The sequence below is a fragment of the Rhipicephalus microplus genome, chromosome 9, assembly GCF_043290135.1.
Source record: "Rhipicephalus microplus isolate Deutch F79 chromosome 9, USDA_Rmic, whole genome shotgun sequence".
Taxonomy (NCBI): domain Eukaryota; kingdom Metazoa; phylum Arthropoda; class Arachnida; order Ixodida; family Ixodidae; genus Rhipicephalus; species Rhipicephalus microplus.
In genome coordinates this window covers 123,081,526-123,105,015 of record NC_134708.1, presented here as the reverse complement: position 1 = coordinate 123,105,015, position 23,490 = coordinate 123,081,526, and the positions used below count along the sequence as shown (strand labels likewise).

General features: G+C 47.8%; 1 protein-coding gene across 1 annotated transcript in view; it reads right to left on the bottom strand.

The window, feature by feature from the left end:
• Positions 1 to 23,490, bottom strand: part of LOC119163038 (protein FAM185A) — a 110,920-nt gene that overhangs the window by 16,120 nt on the left and 71,310 nt on the right. Inside the window, exon 5 of the mRNA XM_037414935.2 lies at positions 11,424 to 11,568. Within this exon, the coding sequence (XP_037270832.2) occupies positions 11,424 to 11,568 (145 nt within the window). The remainder of the gene's footprint in view (positions 1 to 11,423; positions 11,569 to 23,490) is intronic.

The following is a 23,490-nucleotide window of genomic DNA, read 5'->3' as shown; positions in this document are numbered from 1 at the left end:
GTCATCATCTATGGCTGGCCACCAAACATGGATACGGGCCACCGCTTTCATTTTGGCCACTCTTGGATGCTCTTCATGTAGCAGTCGCAACACGTCAACCTGCATAGACTCGGGCACAACCACTCTGCTTCCTAGCAGAATGCAATCACTCTGCACATTCATTTCATGAAGGCGAGTGGTGTATTTTTTCCATAGAGCTTCTAGGGGAACTCCTCTACCAGCCCAAAGAGCTTCGCTAAGACGTGACAGCAGCGGGTCTTTGCTCGTAGCGGCCGCAATAGCTTGTGTTGACATCACTCTGGGGTAAAACAGTGGAGCATAAAGATCTCAGGCAGATTCTCAATTCGAAAATCAGCTGTTGGAAGCGGGAGTAGACTCAGGGCATCACCGTGTGGAATGTGACCACCAGGTCCGTACTTCAACACATAATCATAGCCTGACAGGAAGAGTGCCCAGCGGAGTAATCGAGGTGAGCAAGACTCTGGGATCGGCTGATTTGCTTCCAGAAGCCCCAAAAGTGGCTTGTGATCGGTTGCTATTTCGAATCGCCATCCCCTAAGATACTGCTTGAAACGTGTTACCCCTAACATAACTGCTAAGGCTTCTTCATCGAGCTGGCTGTAGTTTCGTTCAGCTGTGGCCAAGCTTCTCGATGCGAAAGTGATTGGTCGCTCTTTTCCCTTGCTTTCCGCTGGGCTAGAACTGCGCCAAGACCATAAGGCAACGCATCAGTTACAAGCACTGTAGTTTTCTTTGGGTCAAAGTGCGCCAATGTCTTCGAGGATGCCAAGAGCTGCTTGCTTTCGCGGAAGGCCTCCTCCTGAAGTGGTGTCCAGATCCATGGTGTACCTGGTACCAATAAACCATTCAATGGATTGAGTACTGCTGACAAGCAAAGGATGAACTTTTGGTAGAAGTTGATCAACCCCATAAAGCTTTGCAGAGTTTTCACGTTTTGTGGCTTTGGTGCTGAGAGGATGGCCTCCGTGTTCCTGGGATGGGATGCAAACCTTAAGCGGTAATGACGTGTCCTAAGTGCTCAACGCGGCCTTTCATAAATCCGCATTTTGTTAGCTTCAGACGCAAGCCCGCAACTTGGAGGCGCTTGCGAACTTTGCTCACGTTTCTCCAGTGGTCCTCATCAGTGTTTCCTGTCATTAGGATATCATCAAAGTAGACAACGACGTGAGAAAGCTCGCTCAGCAAGTTGTCCATTTCCCGCTGGAACAACGCGGGCGCTGAAATGACACAAAACGGAAGCCTCATCAATTGAAACAAGACTTTCACTGTGTTGATAGTAACTAGCTCCTGCTACTGCGCACCGAGCTTTATTTGCTGGTAAGCGTCCTTCAAATTCAATTTTGTGAACTTCTTTCTGCCACACAGTTTGGCGAACACTTCTTCGATCCTGGGAATCGGATAACATTCAGTCACCGTGACAGGGTTGATATTGGCCTTAAGATCACCACACATGCGTAGTCTACTATCTTGCTTCACCACTGGAACTACTGGCGTGGCCCACTTAGACGTCGTCACAGGGCATAGGATGCCTTCGCGCTGTAACCGTGGCAACTCTTCGACATACCTGTCAACAAGCGCGAACGGCACTGGTCGCGCCTTGAAGAATTTTGGTCTGGCTCCTTCTTGCAGTGATATCGTGGCCAAAACTGCCTTCATTGTACCAAGGTTGTCTGAGAAGACGTCGCTGAATTGTCCGACCAGGCCTTCAACGGTGCTGATCGTTTTCACGCCTGACGGCTTCAAAATGGTAATAGCGAATGATTCCATCTAGTTCCTTCCGAAAAGTGTCAAGCACGCTCCGCTCACAACTAATAACAGCAAAGTTGCCCCCTGCGCGGCCACATTTACTGTGGCTGACATTTTCCCCAATACTGACGACAGCTCTCCAAAATAGCTTTTGAGCCACAAGTCAGTATGCTCCAACAGCTCCCATGAAAACAGAGCGTTAAATTTAGCTTTGCTTATTATCGAAACACTGGCACTGGTGTCATCACTAGTTCCATCACTAGCAGCACGTTATTGACACTAGCTTCAATTTTCATGGGTTCCGGTCTGGTGGCACGATAAGACCACAATGTGTATTCCTCACCTAGTCCCGGATCTGTTTCGGGATGGTCGTTCATGTCGTGCACGTCCCATTCCTTCCGTTATTCGCAGCCATCTTGCAAACCCTTGCGAGGTGGCCTTTTTGACCGCACTTGAAGCAGGTAGCTCTGCCGTGTCAGCAGCGCGTCGTCTGGTGTCTGCCACTGCGCCGGGCGCACATTACCTCCGCCATCTTCCTTGTTGGCTGCTCTACGAAGTTTGCCGACTGTACCATATCTACAGAAATGGACGGGGTGCCAAGCATGTGCGAGTCTCTTCTTGTGGTTTCTATCAATATGACAAGATTTTTCGTCGTTTCAGGTTTAAATCTACACTTTCCAAAAGGCGAGTCTGCATTTCAGCATCGTTGATTCCGCAGACAATCTGGTCACACATCATTCGCTCGCACACTGTGCCAAAGTTGCAGTCGTCTACTAGCTTGTAGTTGTACTAGATGTAGTCATTGACGGCCTTGCCTTTGTGCCTTTTTCCAGAAAAAAACTTGAAACTTGCAACCACTTCGAAAGCTTTGGGCTTGAAGTGTGCACCAAGGGCTGCGAAGATAGCTACAAATGTCGCATCAATCGTTTTTGTAGACGACAGCAGATTTCATAGCAACGATTACATTGCTGCTTCGCGGCTTCTCAGGAATACCACCTTATTTTTTTCCTCAACCACATCATTAGCCACGATGTAAAGCAAAACACGCTCATAATATTAGGGCCACTCATCACTTGTGCTTGTGTCGAACGCTTCCAGTCTGCCCACGGACGACATTCTTGTTGATTCCCGGCACAGGTGTTTTCTGCCGCGCCCAACTTGCAGATTTTATCTCTCGCCAGTTGTGATGTTCTCCCGAGGCAGCACACAGACGAGGCTCAGTCGAGGCTCAGCAGCACGTTTATTTCAATGATTATAGGAGCCATAAAAAGCGCCATCCTGTGGTGCTATGTGAAACTGCTTAGGCTGATGGCAGCAACATAACACTTTCGAAAGCTTCTTCAGGAGCACACTGCGACTGGTTATCAAGAGTCGTTTTCCCCCTAACCCTGAGATGGGGAACAGCTTTAAACTTCTCTGTCCAGCAACCCCACACACATCACTTTTGACGGTACCGTCCACATCCGCCCTTGTCAACGCTTTTGAGAAGAACGTGGCCCCCACGCTCTCCCTCCGGAACCAAGTTGTCTCTTCTTTGGGGTGAGAATGCCACTTCGTGCTGCGTCCCATGCTCGTACTATCCCCGCACCATCAGGAGTATCAAAAGAACTGCGCTTGTCACTCTCATTTTGCGGGGTTTACAGTAATTCATGCTGTCACCACCATCTCTTGAAAGATGCTGTCTCGATCGAAATCATTTCACTCGTCTCGTTGTACACTCTGCGGCATCGCGACTGTATGCGCCTCACTTCCTGGCTGGGAGAACAATACCCATATTCGGACGGCTGTCAGCAAGCCCGCTTCCTTCCGGCAACTTGTTCGTAGAACCCTGAACACCCCTTTCGGCTTGGATCCAATGCCAATCTTAACAACGCCCAGGACAATGCTGTGTAGGCAACGCACTGGTGCGAATGACTGTTAACTTATGCTAACAGCCTTCAATGACACCTGGCATTTCCTATGCTGCCATCCACTTGCCGATGGATATTCAAGTAAAGTAGCATTACCATCTTCTATCTGCCTAATGAAAACTTACCCTCATGCCTACTTAGGGCTCTCGGCATGACCTACCAACCACAAACCTGAATATATTGAATACTAATATAACATATTATCAATTATAATGAAGTAAATGAGCCTTAGTAATATACTTATGCCTTTGAATATACACTTATAAAAATTTTCACACATAGCGAAGTTTCTTGCATGGCAAAGTGGCTAATGAGGTTTCTGTGTAGCTTAAGCTGCCACTCTTCTAGCAAAAAAGCACTACAGCTATAGGGAAGACAGGCCCGAGTTTGTGCAGTGCCGTTTGGCACTATAGCGGAGAGAGCGCAAAGCTCCGGTCGCTCAGGTAGGCCGCACTCGCTTGGTTTTTTTCACTGTACACATGAAAAAGGTGTTGCTTGGGGATTTTATCTCGCATTTGCACTCTATACGTGCCGCAGCTTTGTCATCCAGGAAAGCAGGCACATACTTCTGCTGCATTAGGAGCTGCTAAAAAACTTCAATAATGTCTCAGACCTGAAAACTGCCCGTGAAGTTTTACCATTTTCAATGCAAGCAGTGGGAAGAGGAAAGACGCAAGAGTGGATTATGGCAGTTCCTCAATAATTCTGCGGTCTCGTTCCTTTGTAGAATTTTCGGTCATGCACCCTATTACCAACTGTTAACGAGGACAAACGTGATAACCGCACTCATATGAAAAGAAAGTGCGTTCGTAAACTGAAGCTACAGCAAATAGATAACCACTGTACATTTCGAGATTGGGCACCGGATTTCGGAGACAACCATTTGTAATGCGAAAGCAGCTGAGCTTGCTAGCTTAATACACCACTGTTAAAATACCGTACTGTGAGCCCTGCAAGTGTTTTATTCCGCTGATGGCTGTAGACTGCTCATCATCGCTCAGTGTCAACAGATTTATGCTGCATATTTGCGCTGAGCATTTATACGTACAGGTCTTTTAGGCAACACCCCCTGATAAGCCAGCAGGCAGAGCTATTGCGATGTTAGGATCAAAGTCGTGAACTCAATTCCCACATATGCCAGCTAAATTTCTATGGAAGCTCAACGTACTAACAATGTGCTTAGATTTAGGTACAATAATGACAGACAGGGGGTGTTGGTATTGCATATTGGAAGCGTGCGATGGGATGACGCTCGATGCAAACAGAAGAGGCGCTCGGTGCGTGTGCGCACCCTCAGTCCATTGTAGTGCTTAGCTGACACTTCAAATAGGTTTAGATGCACGTTAAAAAAACCTGAAGGGGCCGAAACTAATCTCGAGTCTCACACCACGGCGTGCCTCCTAATGATATCATGGTGCTGGCAGGTTGATGACTGCTTCTTCAGGGGGTTTTCTATTTAGTAAGACTGGTAAATTTGAACGGTGCAGAGAAAAGCACACAATCACCTGCACGTTTTCCTATTTTTTAAGCGTGTGAGATATCTGGTGCTTCTATAGAACAACAGCTATCCTTTCACGCTCTGCGTTCGTATTGCTCAGATGCTGTCTTTGTTTCTTCTTTGCCTTAAGATCCGAGCAACACGGACATAGAGCATAAAAGGACAGCTGTCATACGTACAAACACCAGATATCCCACAGGATAAAAAAACTGGTAAACGTGCAAGTGTCCGTGTGCTGTTCTCTGCACCATTCAAATTAATCATTCTTAATAAATTGACAAACCCGCTGAAGAAGCAGTCATTCTCTCCCTCGTCGAGGGGAGCTCCCGTCACTCGCACGGAGTGGAAATAAACAGTCTTGCCCTGCAACTCCAAACCTGCTTCACGTCTCCTTTCTCGCTGCCTCCGGCAGCCGACATTTACGGCCGCTACAAAATTGGTGACCCGAACGCTTCAACGAACACGCCGCGATGAGCTCCGACGACAACGCTGCTGCCTCCACGCCTGCGGTCATCGCCACAGAACTGAAGCTACCAAATTTTTGGCCGAAAAATCCAAGAGTTTGGTTCAGCCAAGTGGAGGCCCGTTTTCAACTCCGGCACATCACCTCGCAGTCGACAAAATACCTTCACGTCGTCGCAGCCCTGCCCCCCGAAATCGCCGACGCTATCGACGACATTTTGGTTTCACCCCCCGCGCAAGAAGAATATGACACCCTCAAAAAGACGGTGCTGGACCGCCTCGAGGCGCCTGAAGAAAGCAGACTGCAGCAGCTCTTGTGTCGCGAAGAGCTGGGCGACCAACGACCTTCCCAACTGCTGCACCGTATGCGGCAACTACTCGGTGTGCACGCGCGTCAGGACGGCCAGCTCCCACTTCTTCGTGAACTTTTCCTGCAACGGCTCCCCCAGTCGGTGCGCGTGGTTCTCGCGGGTTCAAATGAGACGTCCCTTGATCGACTAGCGCAACTTGCCGATCGCATCACGGAATACTCAACTCCAACCTTTGCGCCCATAGCTGCTGCAAGAACACATGAGCAACCAGATCGACTGTCGCGCCTTGAGGAGAAACTGCAACACCTTACCGAGACCATGCAGAAACTTGTGCTATCTGGCGCTCCCCAACAGGACGAGCAACGACGCAACCGATCTCCTTCAAGACACCCAAGCTCTTCCCAGAGAAGCCATGCACGAGATACACAGGACGGAGTTTGCTGGTACCACCGTCGTTTCGGCACGGGTGCTAGCCGCTGCACTCAACCTTGCTCGTTTCCGGGAAACGCTCCGGCCAGTCGTTAACGGCGGCTTACGACATCGGCCCTCCACCCAGCCGCCTGTTTTTCGTAGTCGACCGCGTAAGCAACTCGCGCCTGCTAGTCGACACGGGAGCCGAAATCTCTATTGTCCCGGCAACCCCCGAGGATCGCCTACGTAGCAAGAACACATCGTCGCTGCAGGCAGTGAACAACACTGCCATCGCTACGTACGGCTTCCGCTCGCTGACAATAGACGTCGGACTCAGGCGCCTGTTTCGCTGGGTCTTCGTGGTGGCGGATGTTAATTTCGCCATACTCGGAGCAGATTTTCTCAGCCACTTCAACCTGGATGTGAGCGTACGTGACCGTTGCCTCAAGGATAACAACACATCCCTCAAAGTACGTGGTTTGGAGTCAAACATCTGCTCATCTGGCATCTGCGCCTTCCAGCCAGTATCAGCCTACCACCACGTCCTGGCCGAATTCCCCTCGCTCACCAAGCCCCGCAACACGGAACAGCCGGTGAAACATAACGTGACTCACCACATCGTCACCACCGGGCCGCCAGTCACCGCCCGGCCACGACGGCTGTCCAGCAAAAGGCTTCAAGCTGCACGCAGGGAGTTCGAGCATATGCTGCAGCTGGGAATTGTTCGCCCTTCGTCTAGCAACCATTCATCGCCGCTACACATGGTGCCTAAGGACGACGATTGGCGCCCGTGTGGTGATTACAGAGCCTTGAACGCATCGACAACGCCGGACCAGTATCCTCTGCCACACATTCACGATTTCAGCGCGCGGCTGGCAGGTACGAAAATATACAGCAAGATCGACCTTGTAGCGGCATACCACCAAATCCCCGTCGAACCGCAGGACATACCAAAAACAGCCATAACAACTCCGTTCGGCCTGTTTGAGTTTGTCCGCATGCCCTACGGCTTGAAAAATGCCGCACAGACCTTTCAAAGGTTCATGGATGAGGTCACCCGGGGTCTTCCTTTCATCTTTGTCTACCTGGATGACATTTTGGTGGCCAGCAGAACGCCTGCGGAGCACGAAGAGCACCTCCGCCAGCTCTTTCAGCGTTTGGATGAGCACGGTCTGGTGTTGAAACCTCAAAAGTGCGTGTTTGGAGTAGAGGCGCTCAACTTCCTCGGCCACCACATCACTGCTGAAGGCATTATGCCATTGGAATCGAGGGTGGAATCCGTCAAGAAGTTTCCAGCTCCAACATCTTTTCGCAAGCTGAGGGAGTTCCTCGGGCTCTTAAACTTCCACCGGCGCTTCATTCCGTCTTGTGCTCGAGTGCTCCAGCCATTGACCGACCTGCTGCGCCGAGACGACCAAAAGGCACCAGAATTTTGTTGGTCTGACGAACACCAGAACGCTTTCCAGAAAGCTAAGGACGAGCTAGCCGCGGCTACCCTTCTCATTCATCCACGGCCTGAAGCTCCTACACGCCTCATGGTGGACGCTTCCTCCACATCGGTCGGAGCAGTGCTGCAGCAACAGGAGGGCGCCCAGTGGAAGCCACTGGGCTTCTTTTCGAAACGTCTGAAGCCTGCAGAAGCACGGTACAGCACTTTTGGAAGGGAGATGCTCGCAATATATTGTTCCATTAAGCATTTCCGCTACTTCCTCGAAGGCCGTGAGTTCTACATCTTGACAGACCACAAGCCCCTCACCTACGTATTCAAAAACAACAGTTCCTCCTACTCAGAACGAGAGATCCGTCAGCTCTCATTCATCTCCGAGTTTTCTACAGACATCCGCCACGTTCCCGGGGTCGAAAACGAAGCAGCTGACGCCTTGTCTCGCGTCAATGCTTCCAGCACAGAAGTCCTGGACTTCGAAGCTATGGCCGCAGCTCAGCGGGACGACCCCGAGTTGACAAGACTGAAGGGAGGGGGATCTTCACTCGTGCTCTCGGAGGTTGCACTTCCCTACGTCCAGAGCACGATAACCTGCGATACCTCCCAGGCAGCACCACGACCTTTTGTCCCACTGAACTTTCGCCGAGTGGTATTCAACACTTTCCACTCCATCAGCCACCCAGGTGTCCGTGCCACCCAGCGGCTGATAACGCAACGCTTCGTTTGGCCCGGAGTCAACGCGGACGTGCGACGATGGGCTCGGACATGTGAAACGTGTCAGCAAGTGAAAGTGACTCGCCACAATCGGGCTGCACTACAGGAATTTCGGACTCCTGAGTCGCGGTTTGACCACGTTCACCTTGACCTCGTGGGACCACTACCGCCCTGCCAAGGATTTAGGTACCTGCTCACATGCATCGACAGGTACAGCCGGTGGCCCGAAGCTATACCAATTGCGGACATATCAGCTGAGACCGTCGCGCAGGCCTTCATTCAAACATGGGTGTCCCGCTTTGGCTGCCCCGCCCGCATAGCAACTGACCGGGGACGGCAATTCCAGAGCAACCTCTTTTCCGCACTTTCAACGCTCCTCGGCACGAAGCTGCAGCATACAACCGCCTACCACCCCGCCAGCAACGGAATGGTTGAGCGCTTCCACCGGCAACTCAAAGCCGCACTGGCAGCGAAACTCGACCGCCAGCACTGGGTGCAGAAGCTCCCGCTCGTTCTTCTTGGCCTACGCTCAACGGTGAAGGAAGACCTCGGCTTCAGCGCAGCGGAAATGGTCTACGGCTCAACAGTGCGCCTCCCGGGAGAATTCTTCTCCGACCAGACACCTTCCGCCCCAACAGCCTCCGATCACATCGAGAAGCTGCGCGCATGGCTCGCGCAACTCAGGCCAACAGCACCTCGCATCGCCCGCAACAGGAAAGTTTTCACTTTTCCTGACATGGACTCTGCTACCCATGTGTTCGTGCGACACGACGCAACGAAGCCGCCCCTTACTCCGCCGTACGATGGCCCATTCAAAGTTTTGGGACGTACTAACAAAACCATCGCAATCGACGTGCGGGGGAAACGAGAAGTCGTCGCCGTTGACCGCGCCAAGCCTGCTCATATTGAAGTTTCCATTCAAGCAGCCTCTCACGTACGATTTCAGTGCTAACCATTGGACTGTGACCTTTCACTATTCAGCCCGTAACTGCTGTCCTTCTTTAAAAGCTCCGCAATCTAGGGGGGGAGCCTTTGTAGCGGAAGCTGCTAAGCACCACCGCATTCTTTTCTATCCCGTCTGCAGCCGGCCGTCGACAGCGCGCCTACTCGCGGCGCCAGCTCCTCCTCCTCCGTGTTCGGGGAACAACGTGTTGTCGGGGCCGGCTCTGGGGATTAGACCGGCTGCATGCTACGTCTGCTCGCTCGGTGTCCCCCCTTTTCCTCTTTCTTGTAGAAGAACGCGGGGGTGCCTCATTCTCTCCCTCGTCGAGGGGAGCTCCCGTCACTCGCACGGAGTGGAAATAAACAGTCTTGCCCTGCAACTCCAAACCTGCTTCACGTCTCCTTTCTCGCTGCCTCCGGCAGCCGACATTTCCGGCCGCTACAGCTGAATGTAAAGTAAAGCATAGGACCAGGTATGTGCAATGCTCCTGGGGAGTTGTCTATAGGACCCCTTTTTCCAGTGGTACTTGTTATCTCAGAACAACCGGAAGGTGTCTGAGCAATCGACTGAGGGAGCATCTTTACAATGTCGGAAATGGGAAAGATGGTTTTCTTGCACATCACTCCCGAGTCATTGTCAAGGCCGTGCAGATGGCACCTGAACAGATGTCATTTATTAGGAAGCCTTCTTTGTCTCTGTCCGAGAAGGAATTAAGGTTCCTCGAAAGTATCAGCGGGCGCAAATAGTTATAGTTCTTTTAGTTTTCTGTATCGTTTCCTTGGAGTTCTTTCTTGGCTTTTGTTTTTTCTCTTACTGTTACATTGCTCTTTTTTGTCACATGGTTTACTGTCTCCTTCATATATTTTCGTGCTCTGTACAATAAACTCAGTTGGAAGTTAACACTCGTCTTCTTCTCTCTTTGTCGTCTTTCTGAGCACACGTGACAATTGTCGTGTTATACCAACTAGCCCAAACCCCAACACTGCTCTTGAGTGGATGATGCTGGCTTGTATGCTTTTATCGCTCCAATCCTGGCCTCGCTGCTCGTAACTGACTGGCAAGTAACGCACAACACAAATGTAAAAGGACATGCTACGTTGCTTTCTTCCACACAGCCAGGAACAACTTCAGACCACACATGAACATCGTACATCCAGTATGCATCAGCTGCTTTTCCGCAACAGCTTACCAGCTTATCTTGACACTGTCATGTCCTGTAACAGCATAGCAACACTGTCATGCTCTGCCACAATGCTTGTGTTTCTGAATGCTTGCGAACATCCCATCGCACATCAGTGCAATGTGCTCACAGCCACCAGCCTGTAATTCCCCTTGATGATACCGGTGGCCGCACACTGACGGTCTGGACTGCATTGTCGACTGCTGCTCTCCAACCACTCCTAGATTCTTTTTTTTTGTTTCGGTGAAGTAAGTCTATTCCATGGTGGGCTCTATGATGGCCTGACAATGAAGTGGCAAGCAGGGGAGCACTAGAGCTGAGGAATAATAAAGCAGCTTTGAGTTGGTTCTTGCTTTCGATCACAGCTGCATTTTTCCCGTGCCTTCGCTGCTACAACTCTAATATTTCATGTGAAAATCCATGCAATCGTCAAGCAAGAAAAGAAAGAAATAAGAAAGCATTACAAATTCTGCTACCACAGTGGAAGAGAAAAGAACAAAAAAAAAGAGCATGCAGGATCGACAAAATACAATCTTCTGTAAGCAATCTCATTTTCTTATGCAGTCAGCCTTACATCAATAAATGGATTAACCCTTAAATGTTTCTTGGTCTCTAAAACTGTCTTCTAATACGCACATGTCTGATGGACTTGGTGTTCTTTGGTACAGTAAACAACACATCATTCAGACCTGTTAGTTTAACCTCTTATGATGCTTTTGGCCACACCGTGCGGTCAGCCTATGCGTCACTTCAAACTTCATAAAACAAGAAAAGTACACACACCCAAAATTATGGCACCAGACTGCGATGAAAGCATTGCATCTTGGCAATGGAGGGTCCTGATGTCAATGATGCCCTCTGTCGAGTACAGGTATGCCTTTTCAGCATAGACCGCAGACATGTACTGCTCCCCTGCCAAGGTCTTTACCTGCATCAGAAACGAAATGGAAGCTGAAGTTGGGAATCGCTGTACAGACTTGACATCACACAGCATGGAGCCAATTAATTTCTTTGCTGCATGAGAAAAGAGGATCATCGTTAAACTTCATTCTTAAAGAAATGATAATCTTTAGAGTAAACAAAACACGGAAAGATGAAGAAGACTGGACTGGCACTGGAAAATATATTCTGGAAAAAGTAGGTGAAGTGCTTGGCGTGCCAATAACAGAACAGAATATCAATGCTTGCCATCGTGTCTCCGTAAAGAACTCTGATACTGATAGGAACGTTGTCATGTCTTTCAACCGTTGCTCGAAACGCGATGCTATAATTCAAAAAGCACGAAGGGGAAGATTTACGGTGGAAGGCATTCATTTTTCTTCCGAGCAGTCAGTTTTTGTGAATGAACACTTATGCCCTCAACTAAAGCAACTACTTGGTATGAGAGTTGCTAAAAATAAAGAAATGAAATGTCAATTTGTAAGGATGAGGGATGGGAAAGTGTTCACCCGAAAAACTCAAGAGCCTGGCGTTGTTAAGATTACGTGTGAAGCAGATTCATCTAAAATATACTAGTGATTATTACCGAAAGCACCTCTTATCCTGTATTTGACGATGATCACACCACGTAACTTCGGTCGTCCGGGCTACGCCGATTCGCTTACTTTTCTGCATTTCAATGCTCAGTCTGCCCGTAATAAACACGACTAGATAGAAGCATTTCTTACAGACTTTATCTTTCAGTTTGATATTATAATGATACCTGAGACATGGTACTGTTCAGAAGATGATGTTATTTATTTGCCAGCTTATCAAAACTTCGTTTGAAGTAGACCGAACAGTCGTGGCGGAGGAGTCATAAAGATGATGTCAGAAAGGCTTTCATGTAACTTAATTGCAAATCTTTCCAAAACCACACCAGACTATGAAGGGCTAACAAAACAATGTGGATACAACGTTTTCGCTGTTTTGTATCGACCACCTGATGGTAATAGTGAAAGTTTTTTCCCTTTCTTAGGGCAGCTACTATGTTATGCATATCAAAATAGATAGAGCATAAACATAGGTGGCGATTGCAATATAAATCTGATCCAATTGAATTCAATCACACAGGCTTTTAAATTACTCCTTGACTCTTATGGTTGTGCAAATGTATTAATAGCACCCACTCCTGTCCAATGCCTTACTGAATCTCTTATTGACTTATTTATTACGAATTTCGCAGTACAAAAAGTATCAGCGCTGGTGCCATTGCTGCCAATTTAGGCAATCATATGACGATTTACAAGTTTTCTAAACAAAACAACACACAGCAAGACGATGCGAATGTAAATATTTCATGATCCAGGTGATAAACCTAAGATCAATGAATGATTTTCAAAATCAGCTTGAAAACGTTGACGGGGCACCCATATTTAACTGTAGTGACGCTAACACAGCTTACGATACACTAATGTGCATGATACAAAACATCTACACTAGTTGTTTTAAAGTAAAAATAGTAAAGACATCAAGAAAGGTAGGCAAGCCTTGGTTAACAAATGAGTGTTTAAAGCTAATTCGTAAGAAAAACCAATTATACAGCCACTTTGTGCACTCGAGAAGCCCAGATAATCTTTCTGCTTTTAAAAATATACTGTAATTTTGTAACTAAGTTTCTTCGAGATACAAAAAAGGCATACATAGAAAAACTGTTTAGTGATAAGCATTGCAAGAGTGATTTAGTTTGGCAGACACTTAATAAACGTCTAAACCAAATCATTAGTAATGAAGAGCTCGAAGTTAATGAGAATGGGAAGCAGCTATATGGTATTGTGACGTTTCTGACGACAAACTTGATTTAATACGCTCGTTGAGTTGACTAGCCAAGCAGCAACTTAAATAGATCATCTTTGTCCTCTTTTTCTCATGGATCTCACCCGAGCAGACCATGTGGCAATAGTCCCCCACTTTGAAAGCATCGACTCGATGCTCGTAAAGAAAAAAAAAAAAAGAAGGCATACATATGCAGATATAAAGAACCAAAAGAGGGAGAGCGCCAGTACTAGCAGCACAAATAAAAAAGTTTCGCCAACACTTGCACCAAGTGCAAAAAAAAGTAACAAAAACACAGAAGAACGCAAACAGCAGTAGCAACGCAAAGTCATGGCCTGTTGTAACACATGAAACAACAACGGCTACTGTGTGAAGTAGGGCTTCAGGTGAGCGCCATGCATCGTTTCGGGCCAAAGCTGTCGACGAGAAGACACTGCACCGCCCCGGAAATACCTCGTAGGTAAGGTCTGTCACACGCCTAAGAACCTTGTACGATCCAAAATAATGGCTTAGGAGTTTTTCGGATAAGCCTGATCGCCGGACAGGGATCTACACCCACACTCGGTCCCCAGGGTTGTAGGTGATGTTTCCATGGTGGAGGTTGTAACACCATGCATCTGTATCTTGTTGGTGACTGGTGTTTATGCGAGCTAGCTGACGAGCTTCTTCGGTGTAATGAGTGTATTGCTCAGCGCCTGGAGCAAGTTCGTCGCTTTGGTCGCACAGAAGCATAGCATCGAGCATGGTTCGCACGTTGAGTCCGTAAACAAGGCGGAAATTGCGTTGTTTCTTGCGTTGCCGTATTGTACGCAAACGTGATGTATGAAAGAATCTTGTCCTAGGTTTTTTGTACGTACATTGACAGCCTGTCTGCTATGGTCTTCTTAAGCCTCTCTGTCAGTCCATTAGATTGCCGGTGATAAGTCGCCGTTTTTCGCTGACATGTGCAGCTCAATATAAAAATGTCCTCCATCATTTGCGCTGTAAACGACGTCTCTCTGTCCGTAATCACGCATGACGGGGCACCTTGCCGTAGGGCGATTTGGTGCACGAAAAACTTCGCGACTTCTGAGGCCGTGCCACGGGGTAACGCTTTTGTTTCAGTATAACGAGTAAGATAATCTGTCGTAACTATAACACGGGGTAACGCTTTTGTTTCAGTATAACGAGTAAGATAATCTGTCGTAACTATAATCCATTAGTTCCCGCAGAATGACAAAGGGAAGAGTCAGAGAAGGTTTATTCCCACGATGTCAAATGGTGTCCACGATGATTCAATCGGCTGGAGCAGACCCACGAGTCTCACAGGCAGAGTCTTGCTGTGCTGGCACTCGCGGCAGCCTTTCACATAGCGATGTACACTAGTTGATAGTCGCGGCCAGTAATACTGTTGGCATACTCTGGCGAGAGTTCGCGAATAGCCCAAATGTCCTGACGTGGGTTCGTCCTGGCACGCAAGAAGGATGTCATGACGCATGTCTGTAGGAACAACGAGTAGGAAGGCTTTGTCGCTACCATGAGCGTTTTTCTTTTAAAGAATGCCTCTTCTTAGACAAAAAGAGGACAGCTCGCGAGCGATGTGCTGAGGGACCTGAGAGATTCGGCCTTCCAGGGAATCAATAACTGAGCATAATTCTTCGTCTGCCCGCTGTCTTGACATGAATTCGAAATCGCTAACTGCTTCAAAAAAGCCATCTTCAATCTCGGAGCCCATAATGACATGTCCCACAGGCGCTCAAGTGAGCGCGTCAGCATGCATCCTCGTGTTTGCGCCCTGACCTGTACACAATCGTAATGTCGAGCTCCTGCAAATGCAAACTCCACCGAGCAAAACAGCCAGATGGATCTCTGAGATTGGCTAGCCAGCAGAGCGAGTGGTGGTGAGTCAACCCTTTGAAGGAACGACCGTAGAGGTAAGGCCGAAAATTGGTTGTCGCACACATGACTGCAAGGCATTCTTTTTCTGATGTAGAATAGTTGGTCTCGACTCGAGAAAGAGTATGACTGGCGTAAGCTATTACATGGTCAACGCCGCTATGTCCTTGTACAAGGACAGTGCCAATGATTATGTTATATAGTCTTTCTTGGTGCAAGAAACACGTTATGGCCAAAGAGCGCCAGTACATGCGACGAAAGATTTGGGCTATGGGTATGATGAATGGCTGTAAAAGGGCCTAATATTCCTCACTCTAAAGGCGGGTAAACATATAGGGAATAAAATTATGAGAGTGACATGAAATTTGTAGAGTTGAAAATAGTGGTCAATGGTTCTGATGATAAAGCTATGAAGAGATTATAGAGCACGAATGTCTCTCCGGTGCCCTTGTCTCTAAGGGCCGCGAAACATGAGCTTTGTAATGTATGTACAGCAGCAACAACCTTTTGTGATAGGTTGTTCTACAGATTACCAGGGTAGATCATGTGGAAGTTGCGAACATCTTTTAAAAATGCGAATAATGAATGATGTTTGAAAAGTGTATCTCTACCGATGAACATCGCTGGGTGAAGAGGCATTTGTTCTTGGTAGGATGTTGGAAAATGCTTTTTTTCGAATAGGATCTAATTTACTGCACTGTATAAAAATATGTAGGACACTAAGAGGTTCACCACCTTTCTCACACATTGGTGGATCACCACCAGTCAGAAGGTGTGTGTGCACTATATGTGTGTCCGATACATAGCCGACAGAGTGCTACTTCTGCACGGCGTGTTTTTGATGTTGGTGGCCAGTCACCAAGGTAAGGCTTGATTAAATGTAATTTATTATATATTTGTCCGTCCCATGTATGCTGCCAGTAATCACTCAGCTTTTTTCTCAAAAAAGTTTTAAGTCCATTACGGGGACAGCTACAGATGACTACGGAGTGTTCGCATAGACTGATGTTGCGAGCTTATCCGCTCGTACGTTTCCTTCAATTTCACGATGTCCTGGTGCCCAACATACTACTACATGCTGTTTCGATGCGTAAATAGCACAAAGGAGAGAGTATAGTGAAACAATAACAGGACTTTTGTACTTTCTGATGGCTTTCAAAGTTTTTACAACGCCTAATGAATCCGTGTGTATGACTGCATTACTTCTGATTCTTTAATGTGTTTTGCTGCCACCAGTATTGCGTAAGCTTCAGCTGTAAAAATGCTTGTGTGAGGATGGAGAATACCAACATCCGAAAAAGATGGGCTCACCGCTGCATAGGACACACCCCCGCGAGTCTTTGATGCATCAGTGAAAAATTCAGAATAGGTACATTTGTGTGCCAATTCGCAGAAGTACATCTAAATGTGTAAGGGTGGGGCATGCTTAGTCACAATCATGAAAAATGTGTCACAATTTATAACCTGCCGTTGCCATGGCGGGGCGCATGTAGTAGGAGCCGTTGCGCCGTGTTCGAGCAATGGGACGCCCGTCTCCACAGCTAGTGCTCGGACGCGCAGTGAGAAGGGCCGTTTCAATGTGAGTCGGTTTTGAAAGAGCTGGGAGCTGGCTGTGTCATTTACAGCACAGTATGTAGAGTGGTTGGTCCTTGCGGCTATCTTAAAAAAATATGTAAAAGACAGGTACAATCTTTGTATATGTAGCGACCATTCATCTGAGTCTGTGTAAAGGCACTACACGGGGCTTGTACGAAAAGCTCCTGTAGAAAGGCAAATGCCTAAATGGTGAACAGAGTCCAGCATTTTCAATGCTGTTGGTGTTGCGGACTGGTACACTATCGCCCCATAGTCTAGACGTGTGCGGATAAGGCTTTTGTAGAGGCTCATTCGACATTTTCTGTTGCTGCCCCAACTTAAGCGGGACAGCACCTTTAGGATGTTCATTGTTTTCATGCATTTCTCCTTAATGTACTTAATGTGTGGTATAAACATGAGCTTCGTGTCAAGAATTATGCCTAAAAACTTTTGTTCACTCTTGACAGCTACTTGCTCACCCTGCTACTCTACATGGGGATCAAGGTAGAGGCCTCTCTTCCTAGAGAACAGAACACAGGAGCTCTTTAGTGGATTCAGACTGACACCATTCTCATCTACCCATTTACAGACCTTGTTAACACAGAGCTGAACCTGTCGCTCGCATGCTGAGAGATTTCAGGATTTAACACCTATCTGTAGATCATCAACGTATGCTGAATAAAAGATGTTACGCGGGATGCACGATCGCAGGGAGTTCATTTTGACTACAAAGAAAGTACAATTGAGGACACCGCCCTGGGGTACTCCTGTTTCTTGCACGAACGGTTGTGACAACGCATTGCCCACTCGAACACAAAAATGTCCGATTGGACGGATAATTTTCTAGTACACTTAGCATATTACCTCGTATACCTAAATGTGAGAAGTATCTCAGTATTCCAAAATGCCACATTGTATTGTATGCCTTGTCCATGCTCAGGAAGAGAGATGGGAAAAACTGCTTATGAATGAAAGCTTCACGTATTTGCACCTCTATGCGGATGAGATGGTCCATGATGAACCGACCCTCTCGAAATCCGCACTGATATTGGTCGAGTTTGTTTTAATTCCAAAAAATGTAATAATTGGCAGTTTATGATCTTTTCAAATAATTTTCAGAGGCGGCTAGTCAAAGCAATAGGTCTGTAACTTGATACGAAAGATGGATCCTTGCCCTGTTTAAGAATAGGTTTTACTATGGCCTCTTTCCACGCAGAGGGAATCTCGCCAGAAGCCCATATGGAGTTATACAGACAGAGGAGAGTTTTATGTGTTTCTTGAGGTAAGTGTTTAAGCATCTGATATATAACACGGTCAGAGCCTGGGGCTGATTTACTGCAGCAGTTTAGCGCTGCCTGCAAATCAGCCAAGCGGAAGGGTCTGTTGTATGGCTCATTTTTTCCACATTTACGTTCAAGTTTTTGCCTTTCTACTCTCTCTTTGTATCGTTTAAATGTGTCAGAATAATGCGATGAGCTGGACACGTGTTCAAAGTATGCTCCCAGGGAGTCTGCTTGATCCTCAAGGCTGTTACCCTCTGTGTCCACTAGAGAGAGTGAGTGTGTCTGTCGGCCTCTTATACTATTCACTCTGTTCCAGACCTTGACTTCATCAGTATAGGAATTAATGCCTGACAAAAACTTCTGCCAACTTTCCCTCCTAGCCTGTCGGCACGTCCTTCACCCTTGAGACTTTACTTGTTTGAAATAGATCAGATTCTCTGTAGATGGATAGTCACGCAACAGACCCCACGCTTTATTCTGCTTTTTGTGAGGAGTCTTGCAGTCGTCGTTCCTCCACCGGACATGACGTTTGCAAATACCACAACTTGTCTGGGGGATACACTTTGAAGCAGCGTCAATAATAAAAGCGGTGAAATACATAGTGGCAGAGTCGATTCCTAGAGAGGAAATCTCGGCCAACGATATAGTACTAAGACTCTGGTACTTCTTTCAATCAGCTCTGTCTACCTTCCAAGTTGGAGCCTGAGGTAGAAATTCATTTTCTTTTGCGTCTTCAGTAATATGGGAAAGTGATCACTCCCATAGGGGTTTTTAATAACATCCCAATTAAAATCAGGTAAAAGTGTAGGAGAAACCATGCTAAGATCAATGCACAAATACGTTTTGTTTGCCAGGCTAAAAAATGTTGGTTCTTTTTTATTTAAAATGCATGCATCTGTGGAAAGAATAAAGTTCTCAATCAAGAGGCCTCGCGCATCACTCCTCGAGTCACCCCGCAAAGGGCTGTGGGCATTAAAATCGCCAAGGACGATATATGGTTCAAGTAGTTGATCCATAAAAGACTGAAATTCTTTTTTCTGCAGCTGATAATGAGGAGAAATGTACACCGAGCAAATGGTAACAAGTTTCCCTAAGACAACAGCACGAATGGCCACTGCTTCGAGGGCCGTTTGTATCTGCAAATCTTGACACGCTATGCATTTCTCTAATATAATAGTAACGCCACTTGATGATGCAATTGCATCATCTCGATCTTTGCGGAAAATGATGTGGTCTCTAAGTAAATTCATGTGTTTTGGTTTCAAGTGTTTTCTTGTACACATAGCACTTTTGCTGAGGGTTTGTGTAAAAGTTCTTGGACATCGTCGAGGTTTCTAAGCAGTCCTCTGACGTTCCATTGTATAATTTGTGATTTCATATTGGGTGTAAAGTAATGCTCTGTGTATGGATTGGGAGTGACTTACTTTACAGAGCCTTTAGGGGGCCCTGTAATTGGTGTTTTTCTTTCTTGAAGCGGTCAAGGGGCTCTCGCCGCTCCTTCGGCACAGTCTGTGCCGGTGGGTCAGTGGTATCCATCGCCTCTGGAGAGGCGCCAGACAGTCGTGTACGTGGGGTAGGCTTTGTCTTGGCAGACAAAGCCTTTGCCCCCACTGGGCCAGAGGTCAAGGGGACCTCTTTGGTTTGGGTGCTGCCCTGGCTGCTGCCAGTGTTCACAGGGGCCTTTGGTAAGGCTGTGTTCAAAGAGGGCGGAGCAGCCAGGGCTGCTTCTCCAGTGGGGTCTGCTGGCGGTTGCCTCGACACGCCAGGTGTCGTCAGGGGCTGCGCCGAAAATCGTAGTGGTGCTGACCCCCCTTGCACCACTTCGGCAAATGACTTTTGTAGAAAAGTGTGCGTTTCGCGCTGTCGAGCTTCCCTGAAACTGACATTTTCTTAGAATTTAATTGTGAGAATTTCTTTTTCTCTTTTTCAGGTTGGGCATGAGCAAGAATAAGCGGGATGGTCACCATCACAGTTCGCGCAATGGGCCCCAGCCTCAGAGTTACAGTCATCAGCAGAGTGCCCTGTGGCGGCGCACCTTGGGCACATCAGCTGCCCTCGACAGCTTTGGGAAGCATGGCCAAATAGTTGGCACTTGAAACAACGTCTCGGGTTTGGTATATATGGTCGAGCACGGAGCATGAGATAGCCTGTAGCGACTGTTTCTGGGAGTGTGTTTGCTTCAAACGTCAGTACAATGTGTTTTATGGGGAGTTCTGCATTATTTCACCTGATTTTAATGCGCTGCACATGTATGACATTCTCGTCTTTCCACCCGTCCAAAAGTTCTTCGTCGGTAAGGTCTACAAGAGCTTCATCTGATATGACACCTTTCACTGAGTTCAATGTCCAGTGAGTAGTAAGGGTGAGAGGTTTGTCCCCAAACGCAACAAGATTGCTTAGTTTCTGATACTGGATTTTGTCTTTGACTTCTATTAGCAGGTCCCCAGTGGCCATCTTGGTGGCTTTGTAGCCAGCCCCGATGGTATCAGTGAAGCATCTTGAAACATAGTGAAGCATCTTGAAACGAGAAACGGTGATATGTTTGTTGCTTTTTTTCCTGTGGTTTAACAATGCATGAAATGATATTTTGGGAACAAGTCTTGATTCTTCTTGACACACTGTGATGATGATGATGAGCAGTGTCTTGTAGCGTAAGGACCAAATGAACACTGTGAGACTGCTTCCCCCTTTTCTAGGGGCGATTACTTAGGAAGAAGTTTGGTGATCCCATGAAAGAAAGTGTTTGTTCGGCAACGGCGCCTACCACCCACCACGGAACCCAACTAGGGGATGTGGCAAAGCATGTGAACAAGTCTGCGCAACACCAGCAGTACGCAGTCACTATAACCCAATATGGTTTATCCTAGGTTGGATAAGCACACAGGGTTAACCCTCGCAGCCAGGAAAAGTAGAAGCAACTAGAAGGGAGTAGATGACAGGACATACAAAATGTGTTAGAGCAAAATTTAAGATGAAGATAAGAGGAGATAGCGACAGGAAAAGGTGACTGCCGGTTTCCCCTGGGTGGGTCAGCCCAGGGGTGCCATCTACGTGAAGCCAGGGCCAAAGGGGTGTGTTGCCTCTGCCGGGGGGGCCTTAAAGGTCCAATCACCCAGCGTCAGCTCAACCCCCTGAATCCCCTTTCTCCCGGACATGGCAAAGCCACGCACGGCTAGGCTAGGGAGGGAGTCGAACCCCCCTCCCCCCCCATTAGCTCGGGTCAGTGGTGTCGCTACATACCAAACGCCTGCTTGCACAGACGCCGCTGCAGGTGACGACAGCGCCAAGTCAGACATTGCTGGCATCTGTGTGAATTTCTGTAGCAGCGTCCTCATCAAAATGGGCAAGAACAGGGGCTGTTTGCATTCTCTGTCGTAGCTCTGTGAATGCTGTATCTGCACTCCAAGTAAAGGGCACGTCATCTCGAATGAGCCGCCTAAGAGGTTCAGCTATCTTCGAGAAGTTGGCGATAAATTGGCGATAATACGCGCACAAGCCGAAGAAACGGCGTACTGCTCTTTTATCTGATGGAAGAGGGGAGGCGGCGATGGCAGCAGTTTTGTCTGGATCAAGTCGCACTTCATCCGCACTAACGACATGTCCCAGAAATTTCAGCTCTTCATAGCCGAAAAAGCATTTTCTAGGTTTCAGCACGAGTTTAGCTCTGTGAATGGCTTCCAGAGCAATTCTCAGGCATTTCAGTTAGCTCTCAAAGAAGATGACCGCATCATCACGACAGACAAGGCAGCTTTGCCACTTCAAGCCAGCGAGAACTTTATCCATCATTCTCTGAAAAGTGGCTGGGGCAGAACAGAGGCCGAAGGGAATAACTCCGTCTGGAGTCACAAACGAGGTTTTTTCTCGGTCTCGTACACCCACTTCCATCTGCCTATAGCCACTCTTTAGATCAATGGACGAAAAATACTACGCGCGTCGTAACCTGTCGAGAGTCATCAACCCGTTGAAGTGAATAGACGTCTTTTTTCGTGACGCTATTAAGCTTCCTGTAGTCAGTACAGAATCGCAGCGTTCCGTCTTTTTTCTTCACTAGGACGACTGGGGAGGACCAAGGACTGCTGGATGGTTGAATAATCCCGTCATAAAGCATATCTTTTACTTGTGTCTGAATAGCCTCGCGGTCTTTGGCAGAAACGCGATAAGGCTGCTGCCGTATAAGGCAGACGTCATCGTCGGTGATAATTCCATAATTCGTGAGGTGTGTTTGATGGACTTTGGAAGAGGAGGCGAAGCAAGATTGAAACTCCCTCAAAAGGTCATGAAGTGCAGCCTTCCTCCCGTCTGACAGCGTCGAATTAATGTCGATGTGGTATAGAAATTTCTCATCTTCATGCGTTTCCTCGGACACCAAGCACTCCGTGACGTCGGCAACAGGGTCTCCATAGGCTATGGTGGGTCCGCGGAAAGGATGCCGGTGTTCGTAAGTGAAGTTCATAACTAGTATCTGTGACTGTCCGTCCCAGGGATGCACAACACTTCGGGCGGCGCATACACCTTGGAGTAGCAGAAGTGATAGGTTGCTTTCGGCTACAACATCACCATCTCAGAGGTCTTCACAAGTGACTTCGATGGGAACAGTCGCTTGAGGGGGCAGCATCACACTGTCGTCAGCAACACGCAGCGCATGTCTACGGCAGTTATCAGCGTCTCGAACTGTTGCACCTTGAGTCGAGAAAGTCACGATGCGCTCATGGAGATTTCTTTTGGCACCGTATTCCCTAAAGAAGTTCATGCCGCTAATCAGCTGACGAGAACAGTCCCGAAGAACGAGGCAGCTGACTGCAAACGTTGATGCACGAATTTTCACTATTGCCGTACGGCGACCCAGCGGTGTTACGTGTCCTCCAGCTGTTCGAATTCGCGCTCCATTCCACGGCGTAAAATCATTTTCATGAGGTCTTTTGCTAGCCTCCCGCTGATAATCAAATAGTCTGCACCAGCGTCTACCAAGGCATTGACCTGAAAACCATCAATCTGTACAGGTATGTCGCGTGACACGCAGTCATTGTGTTCAGATGTGGGTGTCGGCGTTTCTTCGGTACTGCGACCAATCTCTGACGAAGTGCCTTCAGCATTGCCTGAAAGCGTTGATGAGAGGTCTTCCACACCATGAGTCTCAGTGACCTTGCCAACGAAGGCCGCTGCCTTCAGTTTTCCCGACGAGGACTCAGAAGCGTCGTCGTGCCGTCACCTCGATACGTGCTGCAGTGGCTGTGAGTTTTTTCAGAGATGGTGAATGCGATTGCCGTCAAAAAAGGGTGCAAGCTGTTGCGTGAGATACTCTTCGATATACCTTTGCCTTTGACCAATTTTTGGTCGAGGTGACGACGGAAAATCTGCGCAGT